At 47.7% G+C, this 26447-nt stretch overlaps 1 protein-coding gene and 1 pseudogene across 3 annotated transcripts in view; one reads left to right on the top strand and one right to left on the bottom strand.

The window, feature by feature from the left end:
- Ccm2 (CCM2 scaffold protein) overlaps positions 1–21825 on the bottom strand; it is a 45679-nt gene extending 23854 nt beyond the window's left edge. The window contains exon 1 of one of the 3 annotated variants that reach the window (XM_039092067.2): positions 21647–21825. In XM_039092067.2, the coding sequence (XP_038947995.1) occupies positions 21647–21676 (30 nt within the window). In that variant the 5' untranslated portion in view covers positions 21677–21825. Of the gene's footprint in view, positions 1–6416; positions 7252–21646 lie in introns of those variants that run through there. The other 2 variants (NM_001126275.1, XM_006251318.5) reach the window with 2 other exon arrangements.
- Positions 4160–4527, top strand: C1h11orf98-ps3 (similar to human chromosome 11 open reading frame 98, pseudogene 3; annotated as a pseudogene).
- Positions 21826–26447: the final 4622 nt, after the last annotated feature.

Below are 26447 nucleotides of genomic sequence, written 5' to 3'. Positions count from 1 at the left end.
ACACACACACGTAAAGGGCAGCTTCTGGTGCTTCCTGCTGGTGTGAAAAAGAATGAAATAAGACAACAGGAACTGGGCTGGAGAGATGGCTCAGTGGTTAAGAGCACTGACTGCTCTTCCAGAGGTCCTGAGTTCAATTCCCAACAACCACATGGTGGCTCACAACCATCTGTAATGGGATCTGATGCCCTCTTCTGGTGTGTCCGAAGACATCTATGTAAAATAAATAAATAATTCTTAAAAAAAAAAAAAAAAGATGACAGGAACTACAACAGCCATAGCGGAGTGGTAAGCACAGGCCCTTGGGCTACTTCTCTGAGATGTCTCGAAGGCTAGCCTCACACCCACTGTGTAGCTGAGGACTTGGAACGGCAGTCCTGTCTCCTGATCCCGAGGGCTAGTGCTAGGATTGTAGGCCTGTGCCACATGTTTTTGTTTTGTTTTTCTGCAGTGCTTAGGACCCAGGACTTTGCACACGCTGGTCAGGTATTCCTCTACTGTTACATCCCCAGCCCCTCCACTGTTTAATTTAGATTTTCATAACAGTTCATACTTGCGAAAGATTAACGACTGCCATCTACCACTGCCCAGGCCTAGACTACAAAATTCAGGAGAACAAGATCTGTAGAAGGTGACAACCAGCAGAAAGGCAGGAGGCACTTCCAGAGGGCTAAGAGGACCAAACTGCCAGGTCCCCACTTGGAGATGAGTGAGGACAGGCTGTCTGTCTGTCCTTGAGGACCTTCCAGGCGCATTCTCTGTGAGCTCCCACAACGTTTCCTTCAGCCCCAGGATGAGTTTAGACAGGCAATGGACGGATGGGGCAGGGGCAGGATGATCTCAGAGTGGGGTTCATATGGGACAACGATGAGAAGTGGTCACTTGAGACTTATCAGACAACCTGACAGTAAACTGCGGGCTAGAAATGGCCCCAAATTTAGCGACATATCTGAGCCACGCAAACCCCAGTGAAGACAGCTGTGAGTTGGTCGCCGTGGGACCTTCAGATAGCGCTCAGATTATGCTAGGTGTGTTATGTTTGATCCCTTTATTTTCCCTGAGTTCTTAGATGTCCTCATGCATGGGCCATGAACACGATGCCCCGGAAGCTGCATCTCTACAGCCACAGTCCGTCACTCTGGACAGAAGAGTGTCTATCCACACCCCCACCCCCACAGCCCCATAGAGCTCTTCCCTCAGTAACAGTTCCTGGCAGAAGACAGTGACTGAGGCTGGCTCCTATAGGCAGGCGGCTCAGCTCTGTCTGTCTGCCCTTCCAGTTGTCTGTCAGTCCAACTCATTATTAATTTACATATGGAAGCAACAGGAAACCAACTGAAACCAGAGGTTTGCCAAAATCAACCTCTAACCAAGCTCTCCCCCCACAGACCACAGCCATGTGGACAGTTTCCATAACATACAGTTCGGTGTTGGGAAGGACCCTGGGGTGGCTTGTAATCCCATCCCAAAAGACAGACGGACCTCTGTGATGAGGTGACACGGGCTACAACTCTACAGAGAAACCAGGCCAGCCCCTGATGCCCCTACAGATGTCTCTCACTGTATGGGAGTTGATTCTCCCCAGCCCCACACAGGCCAGCAAGTGCCCTGTCACAGCTATATCCCTAGTCTGGCCTTTGCAGCTTATGTGGCCTCTAATGTGTAGCCTGTACAGACTACAATACGTAAGGAATCCCAGTGCAGAACCTTTATCTTGTGTGCCCACCAGACTGATAATCCAGGAAGGCGTGGGTGGACCAGTCAGTCCCTGCCCTCACGAGGGCTATAGTGAAGCAGAGAAATCAGGACAAGAACAAAGTAAGAGAAAGTAAACCCGTGGCAAAAAAACAGGCAAGAGCCAGCAGTTCAGCAGCTTTTGGTGGCCTACCATAACGTCACACCACCTGGGTTTTGTGGCAGCAAGAACAGGAGAGCTGACCAGAATCGATGTCACCTTGGTCCACTCACAGACTAGCCAGAAAAAGCACAATCCCCAAATCCCGGGCCTCAGTCATGAGGAGCCTCAGGCATGGGCCTTCAAGTCTAACTAAGCTCGGATAGTGAACTGAAACAATCCCTCCTTACCCATGGCCTGACTTCCTGCATCTCAGTTACCCAGTCTACTGTGATTGCTGAGTACTAAGTGGAGAACTCCCGAGAGCAACAGTTCGTAAGTTTAAATATATTTACGACAGGACAACATGACAGCCCTACGTAATAATATACGGTACTCATCTCTTTACTGTACTGGAACTCTAGCACAGACATGGAGGTACCAGGAAGAGTCTATATAGATACTGGGCTTAGTAGCCCCTCAGTTTCAAGCACCCTCTAGTGGGCCTTCGATGCACCTGTGTGTCTGTGGAAGGAGATGTGTCTGGCCCACAACTGAACCTTGGAGAGAACAAGCATTATGTGTCCCACCCCCTGTCCCCGATGCCTCAAATTACCTGAATTGGTTCCTACAATGTACAACACTGAAACACAGCCCATAACAAGACATGACTGATTCTCTGGACAGGGCTGACCAACCCATTAGTGTTGCCTCAGCTCTCAGCTAATAGGACAAACAGCTAGGACATCAGGACTGGAGGACAGCATTCAGACATTGCAGAAACAAACCTGGACAAGGAATGTGATCCTGAGGCAGGAAGACTGCAAGATCCCGGTCAGTCTGGGTCTCAGATAAAACACCAAGTGCTGAGGACACACGGGTGGGGAGAGCGGGGAGAGCGGGTGGGGAGAGCATCTGCTTAGCATTCCAGAGCCAAGGAAAAAGGTGGAGGCTATGTCTCAGATCTTCAGCTGCTTTTTGTTTGGTTATTTGTTTATGAGTCTGTTTTCGGTTGGTTTCTCTTTGAGACAGGGTTTATTCTATAGCTCAGGCTGGCTTAGGGCAGAATTCACGGCCACTTTTCCTGCTGCAGACTTCTGAATGCCATGATTATAGGAGAGCGCTGCCACACTAGCTCTTACCATGCAAACGTAAAGGAGATTACGGCTAAAAGCAAAGGCACTAGATGTGGCGGCACACGTCTGTAAGGGAGGCAGGGGAGGGAGGACCTGAGTTCGAGACCAGCCTGGTCTGAGGTCCAGGTCAGCCAGGGGTACACAGAGATCCTGTCTCAATGAACGAATCAATCAGTCCATTAAGAAAACAGACAATATCTGGATGGGCAGAGTCAGATTTCAGTAACTGAGCAGGTCTTTAATTTGCTGTGATGTCCCATAGATAAATACACCAAGAACAAAAGGCAGATCTAGCAACTGCTGTTCTTCATTCTGTAGCACGCTACTGAGTGTGCATGGGTTGGACCCCAGAGGAGCAGCAGGGCAAGTGAAATCCCAACAAAGGCGAGTAGTTCCAGAACAAGTCTTCCTGAAGAAACGGAGTCCTCAGGTGGAAGGGGCAAGCCAGGACACAGGGACGCAACTACTGGACACACAGTGAGAATTTTGCTAGAGTCTCTCTGAACAGCCTCTCAGATTCTGTCAATATTTTTCCATTCTTTGCCATCTTATGCCCAAAACAGTCCTTCAAATTGAAAATGGGAGTGGGCATGTAGCCTGGTAGCACAAAAAAAAAAAAAAAAAAAATCACCTCACTAGCAAACACGAAGTCCTTATTTAATCTTTAGTGTCACAGAAAGAAGAAAGATGTGTGCATGTTATGTGTGGGAGGTGGGGGGGCAAGGAATCTAGAAACAAGAACAGAAAAATTATCCAGACAACTATGGTGGTACACCCCATGGTATTGGCCCTTGGAAGCAGGAGGATCTTGAGCTTGATGCTGGCCAGCCTGGGGTACACAAGGAGATCCTATCTCAAAAAGACACAAGGGTTGGGGATTTAGCTCAGTGGTAGGGCGCTTGCCTAGCAAGCGCAAGGCCCTGGGTTCGGTCCCCAGCTCCAGAAAAAAAAAAAAAAAAAAAAAAGACACAAATCTCTGAAACTGACTCACTGGTCTTTTCATGTAGTGGCTGTCCTCCACATGCACTATGGTACAGACACAGACAGACAGACAGACAGACAGACAGACAGACAGACACACACACACACACACACACACACACGAAATGTTAGTATTTGTCTGTCTGTCTGTCTGTCTGTCTGTCTGTCTGTCTCTCTGTCAGCTCCGGCAGTGAGCCTGAGTGTAGCAATGGGACCTCCAGGAAGAAAGAAAATCAGTCATCCCCAGACGGAGCTGAAGAAGAACTTGATTAAGCGCGGGGTCCTAAGCAGGGATCCAGAAGGAAGCGCCAGGTGGTCAGGGCTGTGACACAGAAGGGCTGACTCCGAGGCACCACCTCAAGAAGCAACGTCCAGTGCACGTACCAACATCACTCTATCTGAGGAGCCGCGCAGAAAATTCCTGCAGCAGATCCGACTTGCCCAGAAAGAAAAAGCAGCCATGAAGTGGAAGCCCTCTCCAAGTCAACCAGGACTAGTCAGCCACGGGCCAAAAAACAAGAGAAAATAAAAGCTCCCCAGGACGTAGCTATGGAAGGTCTGGGAGACAGGACCTAAAGTTCCTACCTCTTCTACCAGAAGATTCTCAACAGCACCCAGAAGGATTTGGAGGACACTGGAAAAATATTACCATGTTTCATTCTCCCAGACTCCTCTTCTATAATGGACCATTGACCTCCCCTGGAGGTACATATTGGGAAGGAGGAAGACACAGAGAAACAAGTGACTCCTTCTGTAATAAAAGCTTTAACGAAAGAAAAAAAAGGCCAGTACCTCTAGACTCCTGGGAAGCAAGCTCTTTCTTTGAGGACTAGTAAGTAAATGCAGCCACATATGCTAACTGTGTTCTCCTCGCAAGGCCCCAGGCTTAGCACATTATTCTGGATAGTGCTAGCAGTCCTGAGACAGAAGACGCAAACCAAGGTACCGAAGCCCTCACGGTTCGGCATGCGAGTGTCATGTACTCTTCACCACCAGCTACTTGGTAGGTTTCACCTCATCCTAAGACTACTCCAAAGCTCAACGCGAAAGGCCTGAGCATGCCTGTACCAGCCGCACAGGACAGGACAGCTAAAGACCGGGAAGGCGAAGGGACTGCCTCCCCTCCCGCAGTCTAACAGGAAGGCAGACAGCAACTGCACTGAGACAGCCAGAGCGGGCCAGGGACGGACAAGGACTGTAAGGGGAAGAGGCCAGAGGTCAGTGGAGGGTCTGAAAGGAGATCTGTGGATGGCCCTGCACTGCTCTGTCCGGTGGGGCAGCAGGAGCCAGTCCCTACCGATTCCACCTATCGTCCCTCACAGTCGCGTCCTGCCCAGGTAGCATTTTACACCAGCTCTAACAGAGAGCATTCCTAGCTGGAGCCAGGGGTGGGGGTGGGGTGACTCCTTTAATCCCAGCACTCAGGAAGCAGTGGCAGAGGATCTCTGAGTCCCAAGTCAGTCAGGGCTACAGAGCAAAACCTTGTCTCAAAAAAGCCAAAAGCAAAGCAAACCAAACAAAAAGGAGCCCCTCCTGCTGACCCCACAGCATCACACACAGCCTCACGCACAGCAACCAGCTCCCGGCACTCCCTGCAACGCCTGTGACACATTCACTTTTTTGGGGACGTAGCTCAGTTACCTAAGTTTCAGTCCCCAACTCCTCATAAAAGTCAGTGGAGATGAAGGCAGGAAGATCAGAAGTCAAGATCATCCGTAACTAATGCCAGACTGGGATATTAGAGATGCTGGGGGAGGGAAGAGAAAGGACCTGGGCATGTGGACCAAGACATGGGCACAACATCCCCTGTGTACATCCTACCTCAGAACTCCCAGGTTCTGGAGTAATGCAATCAAATGGGATCTCCGCCTACTCTCGATAAGCCCCCAGCAGTCTTTTTTTTTTTTTTTTTTTTAATTTTTCTTTTTTTTTCCGGAGCTGGGGACCGAACCCAGGGCCTTGCCCTAGGCAAGCGCTCTACTACTGAGCTAAATCCCCAACCCCACCCCCAGGAGTCTTAACCCCACAGAGGCTGTGCTGGGGGCAGGCCAGGGTCCCTACTGGCAGCCCAGTCCTGTTATTCATTCATGGACTATTGTGCACTCGAGGGATGAGGCTCCCCAGAGTTCCCTCAATTTCTCAACTCTACCTTCCGCCAACTTTCAACTGTACCCTTAGAACTCAAGAGACTACAAGTCCGCAGGAAGTCCTTTCCCTGAAAGACACAAAACCCCAAGGCCTCTCATTCCTTCAGGTAAATGAGTGCCTCAGTCTGACCTCAGCTGGACAGGACAGCACCCACATGCAGGCCCCAATCTTGGTCACCACCCTCCTCCAGCACACTGTGAAGGAGACACCCAGCATCTCCGAGCAGGGCTCAGGGTTCCAGTGAAAGCACATCCCGGAAGCAGCTTGAATGTTGGTTCCTACAAGAATATTCCTTCTCACACTGAGTCTGAACCTACCTCGTTCTCCATGGGAGAGTTCCAGGGGCACTAAAGTTGGAAAAGTTTCTTTGGAGGAATCCTGGGTCCTCCCCTTCTGCAGACAGCCGCCGTGCCTTTTCTAGTCCCTTCTGAGATAGTTGAAAAAGATGATCAGATGCTAAGCCCTCCCTCTAAAAAACATGAGCATACAGGAAGGCCAGAAACCACAGCTTCCTTCTGCAGGGCTTACTGAAGTTGTTTACAGTTTTAAGAACGCTTAAAGAGCAATAGCGTCCAGAAGCTGTTGGCCCCTTCCAAGAAGGCAGGCTGCGAGAGACACAAAGGAAACTAGCAATCCTCTCCGCTGCTCAGAGCACATCCCAGAGGCAGCACAGGCCCCCGTGGCATTTCTATCCAACCCTGCAGCGTTGCAATCCATTGCTCAGGGGTGTTTCTTTGGACGTCTGACCATAGGCATGAGACAGGGCTACCATCAGGGAGGGCCGGAGGCCCCCAGGCCCCCAGGCCCCCAGACCCCCAGATCCCGGTGGCAGGAGGACAAGGACAAGCCTGCTCCACATCCTGTTTCAGCACTTGGTTCCAACAGCAAGGCCTTTCTAGGTGCACTTCCTGGTCCATTTCCGGTGTGCCTAGGGCCAGGAGACCTGAATTTAAGTCACCGACTTGCAACAAAACAGTGTGTTCATAAGCAAGTTGTTGTTTTAATTCTCACAGTTACACTTCCTCATCTGGGAAAGGAGAAGTTAAATTTATTATTGATTAAAGATCCTTACAGTTGAAAGTTCCAGAACGGCTTGCAACAGGAATGGCTATTTAACTGGTTAACTAGTATGACTATCTATACCCACAGACCAATTAGCAAATGTAACAAAATGCAGATATTCCTGGCCCTATGGTGAATTAAGCGCCTAGTAAATCCATCATAAATTAAGTAAAAAACCTACCTAAGCTCCCCGTGAAGCTGCATCTGCCTTAAAGGTGCTCAGACCGCCTACATCAGCCCATCAAACACCTAATCCAGCAGTAGGTATTTTTGTAATCTATTGAAATTCTGTATTCTGAAAGTGAAAACTGTGTGGGTGCCTTCTGTGTCATCATAAAGCTGAAAATCCATTAGGTGAAACCATTCTATAAGGAAGCCATTAGCCATTTTATGAATTCCACGCTGAACTGAATCAAAAGGCTAACATGTCCTGTCCAACTTAGTCTGTAAAAAGGGCAATTTCATAGTTTTGCTTCACTGACCTACAACAAATAAATCTAATCTTTCCTGGTTCCAAAAAGCTGCTACCGTAGACCAATTCTGTATTTCAAAAACTCAGAAAGTGCAGAATAGTGGGAGAGCATCCCACACACTCATGACTCAACACCTGACACCAACTGGCCTGTCACGACCTATAGACCTATAAACCAGAGCGGTCACAGCCTCAGGCTCCTTTCTAAATGCTTTACAGAGTGGAACCAGGTAACCCTGACCGTGAAGGAGGCGGGGAAGACCAAGTGAGGCACAGGAGGCCACATTGCTTTTGTAATTCCAGGCCCACCCCAATGTGACTTTAAAGGTAATTTACACTAATCCACCAATCAACAGGATCCTCCCTCCACAAACACAGGGGATCCGAGGGAAAGAGAAGGCTACAGAGCAAACAGGGAGAGACACTCAGGGAAAGCTGTTTAAGGACAGCTACAAAAAGAGAACAAGTATGCTGTCTTAGAGGTTACAAAAAGCTCATCAGGGTAATAACACAGACATAGCTAAACCAAAATGAATGGCATGGAGTTGGGCAGACTGGGATTGGCCAACATCTGCTTGTTGCTTGTAGCCCAAAAATACAAATAAATATTTGTTCTATTTTCTGATGCTGGAGATTGAAGCCCCGGGGCCTTGTGTATCCTAAATATGCATTCCACCCCTGGTTGCAGGCCCCAATCTTGGTCACCACCCTCCTCCAGCACACTGTGAAGGAGACACCCAGCATCTCCGAGCAGGGCTCAGGGTTCCAGTGAAAGCACATCCCGGAAGCAGCTTGAATGTCGGCTCCAACAAGAATATTCCTTCTCACACTGAGTCTGAACCTACCTCGTTCTCCATGGGAGAGTTCCAGGGGCACTAGAGTTGCACCACCTGCACTTTTACAAATAAACATTTGTGCCAGGAATGATGGCACACACTTGTAATCTCAGCACCTGAGAGGTGGGTCAGCGGAGAGAGAGCTAAGGGCCAGCTTTGGCTGCATGGACCAAAGCCAGCAAAGTGTTAGGTCACCAAAAGAATTCCATTCTCAGTAACAGAATTCTATTAGAAAAAGCTGCTCCAGGCTGGAGAGATGGCTCCACCATTAAAGGCTAGTCTCACAACCAAAAATACAAGAAAAATGTGTTCTAAACCAAGCATAATGATACACACTTTTAATTCCAGCATTGGGCAGAGAGATTTCTGTGAGTTTAAGACCAGCCAGCCTGGTTTATGCAGCAAATTCCAGGCCAGCTAAAGATACCTGACACACCCTGCCTCAAAAAATGCAAAACAACAAACAAACAAACAAAAAACCAAAAACCTGTTCACTTGGCACAGGCCTTTAATCCTAGCACATGGGAAGCAAAGGCAGGTGGATCTGTAAGTTCAAGGCCAGCCTGCCCCACAGCAGTGAGTTCTAGGACAGCCAGAACTGACTAGAGAAATCCCGTCTCTGGAGGAAGAAGGGAGGGAGGAAGGAAACACTGCTCACTCCATGATTATAGAATTTTGAACTTTTCAGTATAAGCTTTGCAAAAATTCTTCTCTTTTATTGCTTAAGTATTACGTAATGGCCTGAAATCTAATAAAATACTTTCTACCTTGTCCTTACAGAAGGTTGTTCTGTTGATTTTATTTTATAAATACACGTGTTTGCCTGCGTGTGTGCCTGTGCACCAAGGCTATGTCTGCTGCCTAATGTTACGGATGGTTGTGAGTTGTGAGCTGCTAGGGATCGAACCTGGGTCCTCTGGAAGCCAGTGCTCTTAACCACCAAGCCATCTGTCTTCAGCCCCTTCAGGAAGTGTGCTGTGCCGACTGGTCCTATGGAGAGGGAGGTTGGACATGAAATCCCACTCCGACACAGCAGGGGAGTTATTAGCAGTTCATAGCTGCCCCTGATAGGTCAGTCATACTCCAGTGGAAGGCTGCACACCCATGAATATATGGGCAGCACAAACTGGACTTTGTAGATAGGAGATTAAAAAAAGACACAAATGTGGGGAATAGGGAAGGAGGTAGGGAAGGAGGTAGGGCATGAGAGGAGTTAGGAGGGGTGAATCGGACAAAATTCTCAAAGAAATTATTTTTAAAAAACAGCTACTAAAAAAAAAAGGGGGAGGGGGCTGGAGAGATGGCTCAGCGGTTAAGAGCACCCGACTGCTCTTCCAGAGGTCCTGAGTTCAATTCCCAAATTCCCAGCAACCACATGGTGGCTCACAACCATCTGTAAAGAGATCTGATGCCCTCTTCTGGTATATCTGAAGACAGATACAGTGTACTTATATATAATAAATGAATAAATAAATCTTTAAAAAAAAAAAAAACCCAGCTACTAACATGAGGAAGGCTGAGGGCATAGCTCTGAGCTAGAATGCTTACCACGCATGTACTACAAAGAAAAATATGCGTACTGGTTTTTGCTGTCATAGCTGCTCACACCTACAATCGGGAGGCTAAAGTACGTAGATAGTCATGACTTCAAGGACAGCCTGGACCACTAAGTTCCAGAAGTACGGGCTACAGAGTGAAACATTGTCTAAAATAAAAGAGAAAAAAGAAAGAAACTCTTCTGAATGAGCTCTGAAGCCTGCTCCATGCCTGGTACTGAAAATCCGCCCAAAGCCCAGGAGACTCGAGGGGAATCTACTACTGCTGCTTTGGCAAAGGAGAGATGGCTCAGCGGTTAAGAGCACTGACTGCTCTTCCAGAGGTCCTGAGTTCAATTCCCAAATTCCCAGCAACCACATGGTGGCTCACAACCATCTGTAAAGAGATCCGATGCCCTCTTCTGGTGTGTCTGAAGACAGCTACAGTGTACTTATATATAATAAATAAATACAAAATCTTTAAAAAAAAAAAACATTTGTTTTTAAATTGTCAACCCAGCACACTGGAGGCAGAAGAATTTTGCCAGGCCAGCCTGTTCTACATAGCAAGTTCCAGGCCATTTCAGACTACATAGTGAGATCTTGACTCTAAATAAATAAGAAACAACAGAACGGAAGAAGGAAAGGGGAGAGGCTGGAAAGCTGGGTCGGCAGCTGAAGTACTAACTGCTCTTCTATAACTCCAGTTCAGGGAACCTAAAACCCTACACAGACATGCATGGAGGCAAAGCACCAATGCACATAAAACAAAAAATACTTTAAAAAAAGATATTATTGCAAGGGCTAGGCACATAACTCAAAACTCCGTGGTAAAACACTTGTCTAACGTGTGAGTGAGGTCCTAAGTTCAATTCCCAGGACAAAAAAAGAGAAAGAAAGAAAAGAAAGAACATTTAAGAGGCAGAGACAAGCAGATCTTTGAGTTCGAGGCCAGCCTGGTCTACAAAACTAGTTCCAGGACAGCCAAACAACCAAGGCTACACAGCAGAGAAACCTTGTCTTGAAAAAGCAAAAAAAAAAAAAAAAAAGGAAAGAAAGAAAATTGTTAGCAAATGTCTGGTTAATAGCATGGATGCTCACACATTCTGGGGTAAAGTAGCATCTGTAAAAATCCTTTGAAACAGGGCTGGAGAGATGGCTCAGTGGTTAACACTGGCTTCTTCCAGAGTTCCATTCCCAGCAACCACATGGTGGCTCACAACCATCTGTAATGGGATCTGATGCCCTCTCTGGTGCATCTGAGGATAGCAGCAGTGTACTCATACATAAAATAAATTAAAAAAAAAAACTTTAAGATCTTTTTAAAAACTCCTTTGAAATGCATCAGAACAGAGGGTGACTGGCAGGATCAGCTAACTGGACAGGGTATAAAGGACGAAGTCGTCAGTGGTAGATCGAGACAATGGGTATGAACCTAACGGGTCTAGCCTAACCTGCTGCTCCAGTACCTGGAAGGTGGAATCAGGAAGATCATGCAGGGACACCCTCCCTAAACAGAGTTGGAGACCAGCCTCCGCTATGGAAGACCCTGTGGTTGCCCATCCCACCCCAGCCCACAAAAAACAAACACAGGAAACACAAACAAGGAAACACAACCAAGCAAACACAACCAAGCCAGGTGTGGTATCACATGGCTTCAATCCCAGTGATTGGGAGACAAAGGCAGCCTGGTCTACAGTGACTTCTAAGACTACTGGGAGAAACTGTCTCGACAAACAAAAACAAAGATCAGAGTCAAGTGCAGTCCATATTTGGGAGGTAGATACAGGAAGCTCAGGGTTCAAGGGCAGCCTCAACCCCACAGTGGATCTGAGACTTGCCTAGGCTATGAGAGACTGTAACACAAAGACAGAGAATGGAGCTGGAAAGACTGGTTCAGCTCCCAGCACCCACACGGTGGCTCACACTACCTCTAAGGACTAGAGGCACCAGGCTCACATGTGGTACAGATAGGGGAGGTACACACACGAGAACCTGAGTTCTAATTCTCACAGAAATCAGGTGCAGTAGTACACACCTGTAATCTCAGACACCTGAGAATAAAAATCATAATTCATAATGCAATGCTAGGGAGCTGGAGACGGCTTAGCAGTTAGAGCACGGGCTGCTCTTGCACAGTATGTGGGTTCAACTGCCAACACCCACACACTGAAGCTCACAAATTTCTGTAACTCCAGACGCCCTCTTCTGGCCTCCACAGGCACTGCATGCACATGGTGTGCACACACATTCAGGTGACATTCATACATATAAAATAAAAATAAATGTTTAAAAATAAAATGCTGCTGTGGCAGCTGGGTTAAACCAGCTGGTCAATGTGGCGCGCACCTTTAATCCAGCACTCAGGAGGCAGAAGCAGGTGAAGTTCTTGAGTTTGAGGCCAGTTTGGTCTATAGAGTGAGTTCCAGGACAGCCAGTGCTACACAGAGAAACCCCTTCTCAGAAAACAAACAAAAAAAACGAACAAACAAAGAAAACAAAGAGAAGAGACAGAAGAAAGATCGGAAGCCCAGCCCTGTGGGTTTCAGGATAAACATGACACTGTGAGGCGTCTCAAGACAGGAGCTGCTTGGGCTGACAACAGGTGCCCAGCCCCCAGGAGAGAGGGAGGGGGTTACTGAACAGCAGACACACAACAGCCACGTTATCAGACATGATACTCGCATGTGACAGAATGTGAGCCTGCCAATCTGGGCCGTCTCCTTTCTCTTTATTTTATGTGATTTGCTAGCATGCCTGTGTGTACCACATTCTTGCCTGGTGCCCGAGAAGGCTACGAAGCAGATGTCACATAGGGTTACAAATGCTTCTACCATATTTATTCTGGGTATCAAACCTGGGTTCTCTGGAAGAGTAGCTAGCCAGGGTTTTCTTTACCATTGTGCCATACCCAGTTCCTCCTCCTCTTTGAAACGGAGTCTCACTATGTAACTCTGACTGGCCTAGAACCAGGCTGGCCTCCAACCTCCAGAGATACACCTGTCTATGCCTCCCATGGGTTGGGATTAAAGGTGTGCCCCACCATACCAGCCCCTAGGTTTCCTTAACAATGCACTCCTCAGAAATCAATAAAGGAGACAGAATCCTCTAAGTCACAGAAGATGCAGGGCTCCTGTAACAGTGCACCACATAAAGTAGGCTAAAAACTGTCAGGAAGGGGTTGGGGATTTGGCTCAGTGGTAGAGCGCTTGCCTAGAAAGCGCAAGGTCCTGGGTTCGGTCCCCAGCCCCGAAAAAAAGAAAAAAAAAAAAACTGTCAGGAAAACTGCCATGGAATTCTAAACTATGGGATGGATACAAACACTTTTTTACCCCTCAAAGCTACAAGTAACCATGCACATGAAATGTACTTTACACGCAGTGACAGCACACACGGAGTCCTGTACCATAAGAACAGTGACACGCAGCTTAGGCTGACCACTCTGCTCACTTGCAGAGTTCAGCCAGCCTCTCCACCTCCCCGGGTGACACAATGCGCCACCTTAAGCCCCAAACAAAAGCCAGATTCCAACTTCCTTCTGTGCTTATTAAAGAGGATTACTTTCATTGTACACACTTAATGCCTCTAGTCAAATGCCTAATTCTTCACACAATCCAAACAAAAAACTGTTACCAATCAGGTACACTTGAGAGGAAAAAGTGTCACATATTTGGCACCAGCACAGAGGTAAGGAAAAAAATTTCCCATTTGTACTGGAAAAAGAAAAGATCTGGCTTGGGGGTGTGGCTCAGTGATAGAGCCCCTGCCTAACGTTCTTGAAGCCCTGGGTTTTTCAACCCTCAGTACCAGAAACCCAAAACCCCAAACATCCACTGTCTGCCTCACCGGACAATCCAAACGCAAACGCTTTCATCTCTCGTAGTCACCTGAGGAACTGCTCTTGAAGCCAAGCACTTGCCATTAATCCCAGCACCAGGAGACAGAGTCAGGAATATTTCTGAGTTCAAGGCCAGCCTAGTTTACATAGCTAGTACCAGGCCAGCCTGGGCCACACAGATCCTATTGTTTCTCTCAGACTAAGGGGTAAGTGGAGTAGCAGCAAGCATACTGAGGGATCCAGGCTCACAATGGCACACCCCTTTAATGCAGTACTCAGGAGGCAGAAGCAGGTAGAGTTCTTGAGTTTTCCGACAGTTTGGTCTATAGAGTGAGTTCCAGGACAGCCAGGGCTACACAGAGAAACCCCTTCTCAGAAAACAAACAAACAAATGAACAAGCAAACAAAGAAAAGAGGGCAGGAGAGATGGCTCAGCGGTTAAGAGCACTGACTGCTCTTCCAGAGGTCCTGAGTTCAAATCCCAGTAACCACATGGTGGCTCACAGCCATCTGTACTGGGATCTGGCGCCCTCTTTGGGTATGAATGAAGACAGCTACAGTGAACTGCAGCCACGTCTGATGGTTTATGCCTGCAATCCTAGCATTCAGGAGGTGGAGGATGGAGCAGAGCCACAAGTTCAAGAGCCGTCTGCGCTGCATACACAGTGAACTCTGGGGCAGCTAGGGACAAGGTAAAACGCTATCTCGAGTTCCCTCAGATAGAGTGAGATGCAATCCATGGTCCTTACAAAATACAGTAAGAGCTCGTCCAGAGTGACGTGTAGATCAGTCCCTCAGAAACCTCCCTAGGAGCACAGTCCTCCACCTCCGACTGCCCCTTACAGTCAGCCTCAAGATTCCCTGCTAAGGTACTGAGGAGCTGGCTCAATGGGCAAAATGCCTGCTGCACAAGGACAGACCCTGGGCACTAACGTAACAACCAGGCATGGACGCACGCACGCGCACACTTGCTCGCTGGCCAGACGACCTTAACTGAGACAGAGTTCCAGGCTCACTGAGACCTTGTGAGGGTGAAGAGCAGTAGAGGAAGACAATGTTTAATCTCTGCCTCCACGAGTACAAGTACACCTGAGTAAATATGCACAGGAACACAAACTCTCTCTCTCTCTCTCTCTCTCTCTCTCTCTCTCTCTCTCTCTCTCTCTCTCTCTCTCTCCTTTTCCTTCCCCTCCTCATATACACATGGAAAAAGAAGAAAAAGAAGAAAAACACTTAAAGAAGAAAAATCTTCCTAAACTGGGGGTGGTACATTCTTTAATCCCAGTATCCGGAGGAAGAGGCAGAGGATTTCCGAGCTTGAGGACAACCTGGTCTACAGAGAAACCCTGTCTCTAAAAGTAGTAAAAGTAAGTAAATAGATCTTCCTAGGGCCACAGAGACATATCGTAAACTCATTGTGAAAACCCAGATGTTCATTCAGTGGGACACTACTTGCCTAATATGCTTAAGGCCCTAGGTTCAATACCCTCCATTGCCAAAGATAAATATAGTTAATTTTTTAAAAAATGGCTTACTTGATCTGCTGAAGCTTATTCTCTCCCAGCTCTGGGAGCTGAAAACTCAAGATTAAGGTGTAGGCAGGGCTACTTTTCCTGGGCTTCTATGCACATAATTGGATATCATCTTCTTCCCCAATCCCACACGTTGTCCCTATCTCTTCTCATAATAGAGCATCTCAAATCAGATCACAGTGAGCCTCAGGTACGCCATTTAAGCTTAAGCATCTCTTGCCAGTGCATGCCTCTAACTTCAGCACTCTGGGAGGCTAAGATAGAATTTCCATAGCTTCAAGGCCAGCCTGGGCTACAAAGTATGCTTAGGACAGCCTAAGCTAGAGATCCGGTCTCAAAAACAATCAACAAGAAACATTTGGCACCTTTACAGAGCTCCCCTCCATACACAGTCACCTCACAAGATCGTGGGGGTTGAGCTACAACATATGAACTTGGGGGATATAGGGACAATTCAGCCCACTCAGGTACAAGCGGGAATGAGAATAAAGTAACAAAAAGGGCTGCCTACACATCACTCTTGTTTGAAGTCAGGCATGGGGGTTGCATTTCTACTTGAAGTTTTCATAATGGAAAGGTTTTCCTGATCATTTGTATCAAAACTTCTCTGCCCTGTCCTTGGCTCCGCTTCCTAGGTGGAAGCTGCTGGCTGTGTGCTTGGCACTGGTGTGCTGACCGACACTCGTCTAATGGGGAAATAAGCAGATTACTAGCACACCTCTAACAGCTTCAGTGTGCAGACCAACATTAGTCTCCTGCAGCCCAAGACAGCCTCGGCAGAGTTAAGGGTGCTTCTGACCTTCAGCAGTAGCCCCAGATCCCCACCTAGAACTTGGTGCTATCTTCTCGTCTTTCCTAATGCAGCACCTCTCATTCTCGGATTTGACATCTAAGGGGCCAACTTCCTAAAGCTTAAGTCCTTAGCCCTCCCTCTCTATGCTAAGCATGGCATGGGCACTTGAGTAAATACAGAAGACTCGATACTGACAGCAGCGAGGCACATGTCAGGCACGGCTATCATCCCAGCACTTGGGAAGCAAAGGCCAGCAGATTTGAGTTTGAGGACAGCCTGGTCTACAGAGTTTCAGGATAGCCAAGGCTACAAAGAGAAACCCTGTCACGAAAAAGCAAAAGTAAGAACAAAAAGCCAGGAGTGTTAGCCTTTAACCCCAGAAATGGGAGACGGAGGCAGAGGCTGGCAGGATCTTTTGGAGTTTAAAGCCAGCCTTATCTACATAGCAAGTTCCAGGCCAGCCAGGGAGAAATGGTCAGACTCTGTCTCAAGAAAACAGAATTATCTATCTGTATGGGGTGTGTGTATATATTCTGAGTGTTGCCACCTTTATGTGGGTACCCACGGAGGCCAGATGAAGGCACCAAACTCCCTGGATCTGAAGTTACAAACACTTTCAAGTCACCCAGAGTATTAGGAAGTGAGCGCCTACCCTGCAGGTTAGTCTTTGACCTCTGTATGCCAACTAGTGGGCACGCAACCAAGTACGGCGGCCGGAGAGTCAGCTCCTCCTGCAGAGAAGCAGGGTTCCATCCCAACACCGACCCTGCAGCTCACAGCTTTCTAATTCCAGGGCTCCTAATGCCCACTCTGACCTCCGTGACCACCTGTACACACATAGTGCTCAAACATACATTTAGGCAAAACATTCATTCACATAAGAAATCTAAAAAATGGCTGGAGAGGTGGCTCAGAGGTTAAGAGCACAGAGTGCTCTTCCAGAGATCCTGAGTTCAATTCCCAGCAACCACATGGTGGCTCACACCCATCTGTAATGGGATCTGATGCCCTCTTCTGGTGTGTCTGAAGACCAGGACAGTGTACGCATATAAATGAAATAAATCTTTTTTAAAAAAAGAAATCTAGGGGTTGGGGATTTAGCTCAGTGGTAGAGCGCTTAACTAGCAAGCGCAAAGCCCTGGATTCGGTCCTCAGCTCCGAAAAAAAAGAAAAAAAGAAATCTAAAAAAATTAAAAATAATAATTTAAAGAGCATTTAGTAGCCAGGTGTGTTGGTACATGCTTGTGATCGCAACACCTAGGAAGAAAACTGCCACAAACGTAAAGTTTGAGGACAGCCAAGTCTACACAGCAAGACCCTGCCTTAAAGAAGACCAAGGGGAGCTAGAGATGGAGCTCAGTTGGTAGAGTGCTCGCCTGACACAGAGCTTACGGCACTGATCCCCAGTGCTTCACAAACAGGGTGAGGAGTTCCAAACCCATCTGGGACGAGAAACCCTGTGCTCGCACACATGCACGCACGCACACATGTGGGGTAGGTTAGAGGGTCAGGGATATAGTGTAATTAGCAAAGCAATTTTGCCTAGCTTGAACAGAGCCCTGGGCTCAATCCAGCAACCCTCAAATCCAGACAAGGTGGTCCATGCCTGCAATGCCAGTACCCCGGAGGCAGAGGCAGGAGGATCAGTAGTTGAACAGTTCAATCATTCAAAATGAGTTCCAGACCAGCCTGGCTGTTAGGTGCCTGTCCTTAAGAAAGCAGAATGTAGTTTAAACTGATAGAACGACTGATTGCCTATCACACACACACACACACACACACACACACACACACACACACACACACACACACACACACGAAGCCCTGGATTTAGTCTCCATGTGCACACCTGTAATCCCATTCCTCAGAAGTGGAAGCAGGAAGATCAGGGTTAAAGGTCATCCATCCTTGACTATACAGTGGGTTCCAGACCAGTCTGGGCTATCTGAGACCCTGTCTCAGAAAAGGAGGGCAGGGGAGAGGGTGACATTACATCATATATAATATAGTATAATGCTGTAATATACAGCATCCGAGATTACTCTGTACATAAGAGCCTTATTCAGGGCTGGAGAGATGGCTCAGGAGATAAAATCACTTACTGTTTATTCTTGAAGAGGATTCTAGTTTAACTCCCAACACCCTATCTTGTGGCTCATAGCTGCTTCTAAGTCCAGCGCCAGGGGAGCCATTGCCTCTGGCCTTCACAGGCAGCCACATGCGTGTGAGCAAACCCAGACATGTACATACACAAAATCAAAAGGGGCTGGACCGATGGCTCAGCGATTAAGAACACAAGCTGCTGGCAGACTTGAGGTACCAGGGTGGGGGGATACCCAGGGGGAACCCCATACTCAGAAGAGAAGGAGGAGGAAGGATGGAGGAACTCTGTGAGGGGAGACTGGAAGGGGAGACAGCATTTAGGATGTCAATAAATCAGTTAATTAAAAACAAAAACAAAAAGAATACTGGCTGTTCTTCCAGAGGACCTGGCTTTAATTCCCAGCGCTTACGCGGCAGCTCACAACTGTCTGTAGCTCCAGTTCCAGGGAATCCGGCCCTCTCACACAGATACTCATACGGGCAAAGCACCAATGTACACAAAATAAAAATCATTGAAAATTTTCAATTCAAAGTAAACTTCTAATATAAAAACAAGAGCTTCGTTCGCTTCAGTCTGAAAGGCAGCAGCCACTCTATAGACATCAAGTGGTCACCAGTTTCTCTGAGGCGCTCATCCCTCTGGCCTGGCCTGGGACTGACCCAGCTCTACAACAGCTCTCAAGCTCTCTAGCTTTTCCTGCTTCTCCTTGACTGCGGGTGCACAAACACAATGGGTGCCACAGACTGTCTGATGGAGATATAACCTCCACACTTCTGTTGCTATAGTAGCTTCAAGAATGGCGGGGCACTGCTTCCATGAAATCTACTTGGTCCTCGGGATCACTAGCAGTTCACTGACCTTCTAGAGTAAAACCACTGCTTGACAGGACATCAAGTATCTGAGACCTGGAGAAGGCCTGCCGGTCCCGTTTTAAGACAGGTTCTTATAGATTCCAAGTTGGCCATGACCTTGAACTTTCGAGCCTCTGACCTCCCCCTCCCAAGTGCCAGGATTACAATATACCATCATGCCTCTGGGCCATCCAAAGCAAAGGGGATCCAAACCAGGGCCTCATTCCTGGCAGGCAAGCACTGTATCAAACAAGTTATATCTTCAGCACCCATTCATACTGTCATAGGTTCAAGTTTACATCTTTTAGGAAGAGCTGGGTGGTTTAAATATCCAAATTGTAATAAGATTTATTAAGTTTGAATTGTAGCCAGGCTGTTGTGGTACATATCTTTAGTCCCAGCAGAGACAGGTGGATCTCTTAGGTTTAAGGGCAGCTTGATCTACAGAAACAGTTCCAGGACAGCCAGGTCTACACAGGGAATCTCTGTCTTCCGGTGGGAGATGGGATGAATTCATTAAATGTTTGTAACGAGTGCCTCTTGTTAACTGACTATTATGAAAAACACTTAAATTCCTAAGCTGGAAGGAGATACTACATATTAAACAGCACGTTGGGGCTGGAGAGATGGCTCAGCGGTTAAGAGCACTGACTGCTCTTCCAGAAATCCTGAGTTCAATTCCCAGCAACCACATGGTGGCTCACAACCATCTGAAATGGGATCTGATGCCCTCTTCTGGCGTGTCTGAAAACAGCAACAGTGTGCTCATATATAATAAATTAATCTTTAAAAAAACCAAAAAACAAAAACAGCATGTTAAGGAGTCAGGTGTAGTGACACAGCTTTTAACCCAATACTGAAGAGGCAGGATCTCAGTGAGTTCAAGGCCAGCCTGAGCCAGATATCTAGATATAGAGTTGCAGGACAGCCAGGGCAACATAACAAAGAAACCCTATCTCAAAGACAAACAAACAAACACGTGAAGAAGGTTCTGCCAGCTCCTGATCAGAAGATACCTGGTAAACTATGTTAAGTCATGGCCTACATAGAAATTCAGGTCCCAAAGGCTGTCTCACATGCTTACAGGGAACAAACTAAAGCAGGTGGCAGACTGCCTACAACTGCTAGCACAGATCCCGACACAACCCATTATCTCCTTTAATAGAGACAATGAAATTAATCATTGCCTTAGTCTGTACTTCTGTTTTTTTCACAGCATGTAACTGTTAAGTTCTTCTCGCTACTGATTTGAAAGCTCAGGGGAAAGTCTTAATGCACCGCTCTGCTCCTCTGCTTTCTATCTGAACTTGTATGATATACAAATCAACAAAAAACAGCCAGGCAATTTGTCCCAAACAAGAATGTGGGCCAGGTGTCTTACAGAGCACTAAGAGTGTGCTGCAAATACAATGACTAGTCTCCAGGGATGTAGGCTACTAGCATTGCAAAGACCGGCTGGCACAGTTCAGCCTCATCCACACTTGGGCCAGGTCCTTCCTAAACAGCACTCCTCTTTTCTAGCTAAATCCTTTTACAATGCTCAAACCCCCCTTTTCTATACTTGTAACCATCTCCGGAGGTAACAAGTTGATAGGACATCCAAACAGCCAAGTGCAAGTTTCTGTCTTAAAACAAAAGAAAAGTGGGGGCAGCGCCGCCGCTGGCCTGGACTCCCTGAAGGCCACCTGGCCACACTCTATTTCAAGTAAGACTTTCTGAAAAATGGGACACTTCCTAAAGCAAGGTGAGGAGTGGTGTGGCCAATTAAAGGCTACAAGGAGGCCGGGTGGTTAACTGAGCCAGGACATCAAAGTCTGTGTTAAACTTGTCCACAAGGTGCACACATTTATCAAAATGAAAATGACAGGCAAACATTAAGATTGCAAAGCATTTATTTGAAAGGGATACATTTTATCAAACCCCAGTTTTCGCTTTAAAAACAGTTAAAGCAGTTTATCCCCACATGGTCTTCCCAGGATCCTTAAAATGTTCTTTATCAACTACTCAAGCCTGTAATTAAAGCCACATTTTTTAAACTACAGAAACGAAGGAGCCTCTTGAACCATGTCCTAAATCTTACTGCCAAACATAACGTCACTAAAATCGCTCAGTGGTATTAAATACGAGCGACAGTCGACGAGCGAACCCGCCGAGAAGCTAAGTCCATCTTTGCTTTTACTGGACATCCAAAAACAAAGCCAAGTGGGCAGTAAAAGCCTCGCCGGTCGCGGCACAGCCCAGTGGTCCAAGTTCCAGCCCAGGCCACCTTCTGGCCCCTCGCTGGGCCCACTTCCTTTGTGGCCCCAGCCCGTCGCGCGGGGAAGGCGGGCCCCCTGACAGGCCGTCTGGAGCAGGCCGGGGGCGAGCAGCAAAAGGGACCCCCCTACCGGAAAGGCGCGGCACTTCCTCCGGGAGCCGCAGGCCCACCTGACCACTGTCCCTGCCCGCTCCGCCGCCCGCCCACCCCGAGGGACCCCCACCCCACGCCCCGGCCCGGCGGGAGGACGCGCCGGTGAGCGCTCACCTTCTTGCCCTTCTTGCCCTCCTCCTCCATGTCGCCGCGTGCGGCCCCCGCGGCCCGCCCCGGGAGCCCCACCGCCAGCGGCCGCTACATGCTCGCTCTGGGCCCGCCACCCCCGCGCTCACCGCGCCGCCGGCCCGCCCGCAGTCTCCGCCCCGGCCGCGCCCCACCCGCACTTCCGGACCTAGGGAGCCAGCCCACCGCAGAGACCCCGCCCCCTCATGCCCCGCCCACAGCCTCCGCGCTCCCGCACTTCCGCCCAGAGAAAACCGCTGGGCCCAAGGAGGGCGCTTCCTTACAGGGCAAAGGCTCTCCCGAATGCCCCTGAGGAGATCCCGGTTCATTCCGGACCCCTCCACGCCTCCTCAGGGCCTATGGAGTACGTCTGCCTACCCTCCAGTCCTTCCCATCCCCTCTGGAAAGACGCCCCAATACCCCCCAGCTCGCCCGAACCCTTCAGGGCCGCGCGGGAGTGGATCCAACTTTTCAATTCTGCCGCCATCTTTAGGGAGGCCGATTTCCCAGCCTGCCTCGCGATCTGGGAGGCGGGCCTCAAGCCCCTGGGAAGGGACAGAGCCAGTCTCCAACCCAGGTTCTGGGCGCCCTGCCACTTGGCATTTCTTGCTTTTTACTCTGAGCCACAAGGAAACCCTTTTTTCTAGTAACTTTCTGTTCTGGCTGGGCGTGGCAGCGCACTTCTATGTAATCCTAGCACCTGGCTGGGCTGGTAGAAACAGGAAAATGAGTTCAAGATCAACCGTAGCTGTCAATAGAACCTCCTTGGTAGTGTATACAACGTTTGTGTACATACATACATACATACATACATACATACATACATACATACATACATACATACATACATACATACATACATGCGCATGTATCTATATGAAGGTGTTAGAACTCCTGGAGCAGGGTTGGGGATTTGGCTCAGTGGTAGAGCGCTTGCCTAGCAAGCGCAAGGCCCTGGGTTCGGTCCCCAGCTCCGAAAAAGAATAGAAAAAAAAAAAAAAAAAAAAAAAACCTCCTGGAGCTGTAGTTACAGACGGTGATAAGCTGCCATGTGGGTGACAGAAATTGACCCCAGGTCCTTCGGAAGAGCAGTCAGCACTCTTAACCACTGAGCCATCTCTCCAGCCCCAACGTAATAGATCTTAACAATCATCGTATGCAGTTACTACATTCACAGAACAATTTCAGAGGATCAGGTGATTTTATTTTTTTTCAAAAGCATGCTGCAAGTTGGCATCCCAACAGGTCCCTTTTGCTGTTATGCCGACCCACAGTAAGGACTTTACTGATCCTAAATTAATACTAAACTGGGCCATGGTGGCACATGTATTTAATTCCAACACTTGGGAGGCAGAAGCAGGCAGATCTCTTGACTTCAAGACCAAACTGGTCTACAGAGTGAGTTCCAGGACAGCCAAGGCTATACAAAGAAACTGTGTCTCAAAAGAAAAAAAAAACTAAATTAAGCCAATATTTATTTTAGAATACTAAGTATCCTGCTAAGTGTAGTATGTTCTCTCAGGGCCACATGCACATCTTTACAAGAGGAAGCCATGCCCTCAAAGAAATATGATTCCTCCCCTTCCAGTTCACAATTCTTGGGGGGAGGCTCATGAATCCTTTCCTAGTCCATGCTAGAATGTTGACTGGCTGATCTTGTGCGGGTCTTAAGCAAGCATCCACAGCTGCTTTGAGTCCATGAGTGTAGGAGTCCTGTCATGTCCAGAAGATGCTGTTACATAGCCTCAGCCCTCCTCCCAGCCTCTGAACTGAGTCTCTGTGTAATTCTCACTGACTTTGCACTTGCTGTGTACAGCAGGCTAGCCTAGAAACCAGAGCTCTGCTGCCCCTGCCTCTCAAGTGCTGTGAATAAAGGTGTGTACCACTGCCATGCACCTCTGGCTTTTATAATCTACTTTCTCTGCGGTGATGGCTCCTGAGCTTGGGAGCCTGGGGCGGGGGTGGGGTAGGGGGGGATGACATAGATGTCCCATTTGTCACTGAGCACTCCACAGACACTCTATGTGGTATTCCCTTCTTAACCACTGAGCCATCGCTCTAGCCCCTATGGCCTGAATTTTATTTCATCTTTTCACAAGTTTTAGTTGCTAGAGGGGAGGCTGAATGGAATGGAATTACTCTCTTCCTGAGAGCTTGTAATAACTGAGGCTTGTAAGCATAGGGAATAGTTTCATAGCCTAGGACTCGATCTGGTTCTGAACAACCCCTCTTCTAATAATCCAGCCTCAATCCTTTACTGCACATATTACGCGCAAACGTCCTCTCTGAGTGATGCATCTAGCAATCTCGGACCCAAACCTGCATTAGGCACATGCTCCTCTCTCTGTAAAATAGTATAAGTTTCTCTATCCCGATATAATCAAATTTAGACAGTTTTATCCAGTTATGTCTCTACTGCATCCTGCTACAGGATAGGGATATTATCCAGCCTGAGCTCTTTCTTTCAGGATGCATGCACAGTACAGCAAATCTGCCGCCCCAAACAAACTTTCAGAGAGAATTCCCCATTTACTAACTTATGCCAGTGCATAGCTGGGTGTGCACATGATTAAAGTCGGGTCTTATAGGAAGGGATATATACAGTTGAAAAAATTATTATCTGGCCTAACACATCAGTAGCCTAGAGAACTGGCCATCCCATACCCCTTAGGCATCAAGCTCCAACTCTTGACTCCTAAAAGGAAGCCTCAGACAATTGGCCCTCTCGGCTCTGTACTATATAGCTTTGCTCCCTATAAACTTGCTTGTTGCAAATCTGTGTGAGCCATTATGTGCTGGTTAGTGTCCACCAGTGTGACTCAGACTAGAGTCATATGGGAAAAAGGAACCTCAGCTGGAATTGCTTCCTTCCATCAGATTGCCCTGGGGCATGCCTGCCAGGCATTTTCTACCTTTTTTTTTTTTAAGATTATTTTTATGTGTATGAATGCTTTACTTGCATGTATTTAACTGTATGTACTGGGGGGGGGGGCGTGCCTGGTGCCCATAGCAGCATCCCTGGAACTGGAGTTATAAACAGAGGAGAGATACCATGTACTAGAAATTTAATCCAAACCCTCTGGAAGAGCATTATGGGCTCTTGAACACTGGGCCATCTTTCCAGCTCCAAATTTTCTTGATTAATGATGATGTGGAGTGCAGCTCACTGTAGGCAGCGCCACCTTTGAGCAGGTAATCCTGGGTGGTATGAAAAGGCCGATGGGGCTGGAGATGACTCAGGGGTTGGGACCATTGGCTGCTCTTGCAGAAGACTCCAGCTCATTTCCCAGTACCCTCAGGGCAGCTCACAGCTAGCTGTCTGTGGCTCCAGTCTCCAGGGGATCTGACACTGTCACACACAAAGGCAAAAAACACCAATGCACATATAATAAAAATACATAATTTTTTTTTAAAAGGTTAACAAGTCCTGGGGAGCAAGCTACTTCATGGCCTCTACCTTAGTTTCTGCCTTCAGGTTTCTTCCCTGACTTACCTCAATGGTCTGTAACCAGCAAACTGAAATAAAACTTTGCCCCACCCTTGTTTCCGGGTCAGTATTTTATCATAACAATAGAAAGGTAAATACAGCCAGCACTTCATTTTAAATTCTTAGGCAAAAAGGCCAAGAACCAGGAACCCCAGGACACTGCCTGCTAGTCACAGACTCATTTCCTTTCACATAGTTCTGTCTCTGTTTCTTGGTAATAGGAGCAGAAAGCCTTAGATTCTGCTTATAATGCCATCGGAATCCTCTGGCCTTTAGTACTTCTCAAAAGTGTGTGTATTTCCACCACGTGGCAGACCGAGCTGAGGTACCGGAAGTGCCTTTTTAGTCTTCCTTCTGCAACAATCCGTAGACACAAACAAAAGAGTTCACTTGGTCTTTAAATGCTTAACATCAGACGCCTGGCGTTTAAGCCATCTCACAATCCTGCTTTAACGTACCCTTCCAGATAGAGCGCTCTTGCTTTGCCTCCTCCAATCCAGTCTGGTCTCTAACCCAAAAGGGCCTTGAATTTATAACCTTCCTGCCTCTCTCTCCAGAGTCCTGGGATTACTGACATGTACCACTAGCCGCAGGGTTTACTCTGTGCTAGAGAACAAGCCCAGCGTTTCGTGTGTACACTTGGCAAGCCCCTTACCCAATGAGCTTCATTCTTCCATATTTATCACTCTGTAACACAGAAAATACTACATCTTCCCTTAGCACTGAGACTGCCCTGGAGCTCCTGAGTCTCTCTGCTCCCTGTGAACCACTTGAAATGCCACACCTCATCTTTACCTACACGGTCCATGTTTCAAGTAAAAATCCATCTACTGATGATCATATAGTGATGTCTATGTAAATAAGTTAAAATGGCCAAACCAAACAAGCAGAGGCTTTTCCAGAGGTTTGTCCAGAGCTTGCTATACTAGGGCGTCTATGACCGCCATGTTTACAGACTCAAAGACACACAGAGTAGAAAAGCTTTGTAGTAGAAAACACTTTGAGACAGTTCTGATTGCCGGGTGTGTGGCTCACTTTGTTCTAGCACTCTAGAGGCTAAAACAGGATGATTAGGAGCTCAAGGCCAGCCTTAGCTGCACAGCATGTTCAAAGATATCATGCGCTACATGAGGTGCTGTCTGAAAAAGCAACAAACACAAAAATGTCCTGGTTAAAGGTGGACTTGTGTGGGGAACCCTGCAGGAATGGGCAAGCAAATGAACCTCAAAGACATGAGACAACTCGATTCAGATTGATTTCATAAACCTGGGTCATAACTTTCAGAGATTCTGATGTCACGGA

The sequence above is a fragment of the Rattus norvegicus genome, chromosome 14, assembly GCF_036323735.1.
Source record: "Rattus norvegicus strain BN/NHsdMcwi chromosome 14, GRCr8, whole genome shotgun sequence".
Lineage (NCBI taxonomy): Eukaryota > Metazoa > Chordata > Mammalia > Rodentia > Muridae > Rattus > Rattus norvegicus.
Note: the sequence above shows the minus strand (reverse complement) of the source record. Positions and strands in the feature narration are given on the sequence as shown.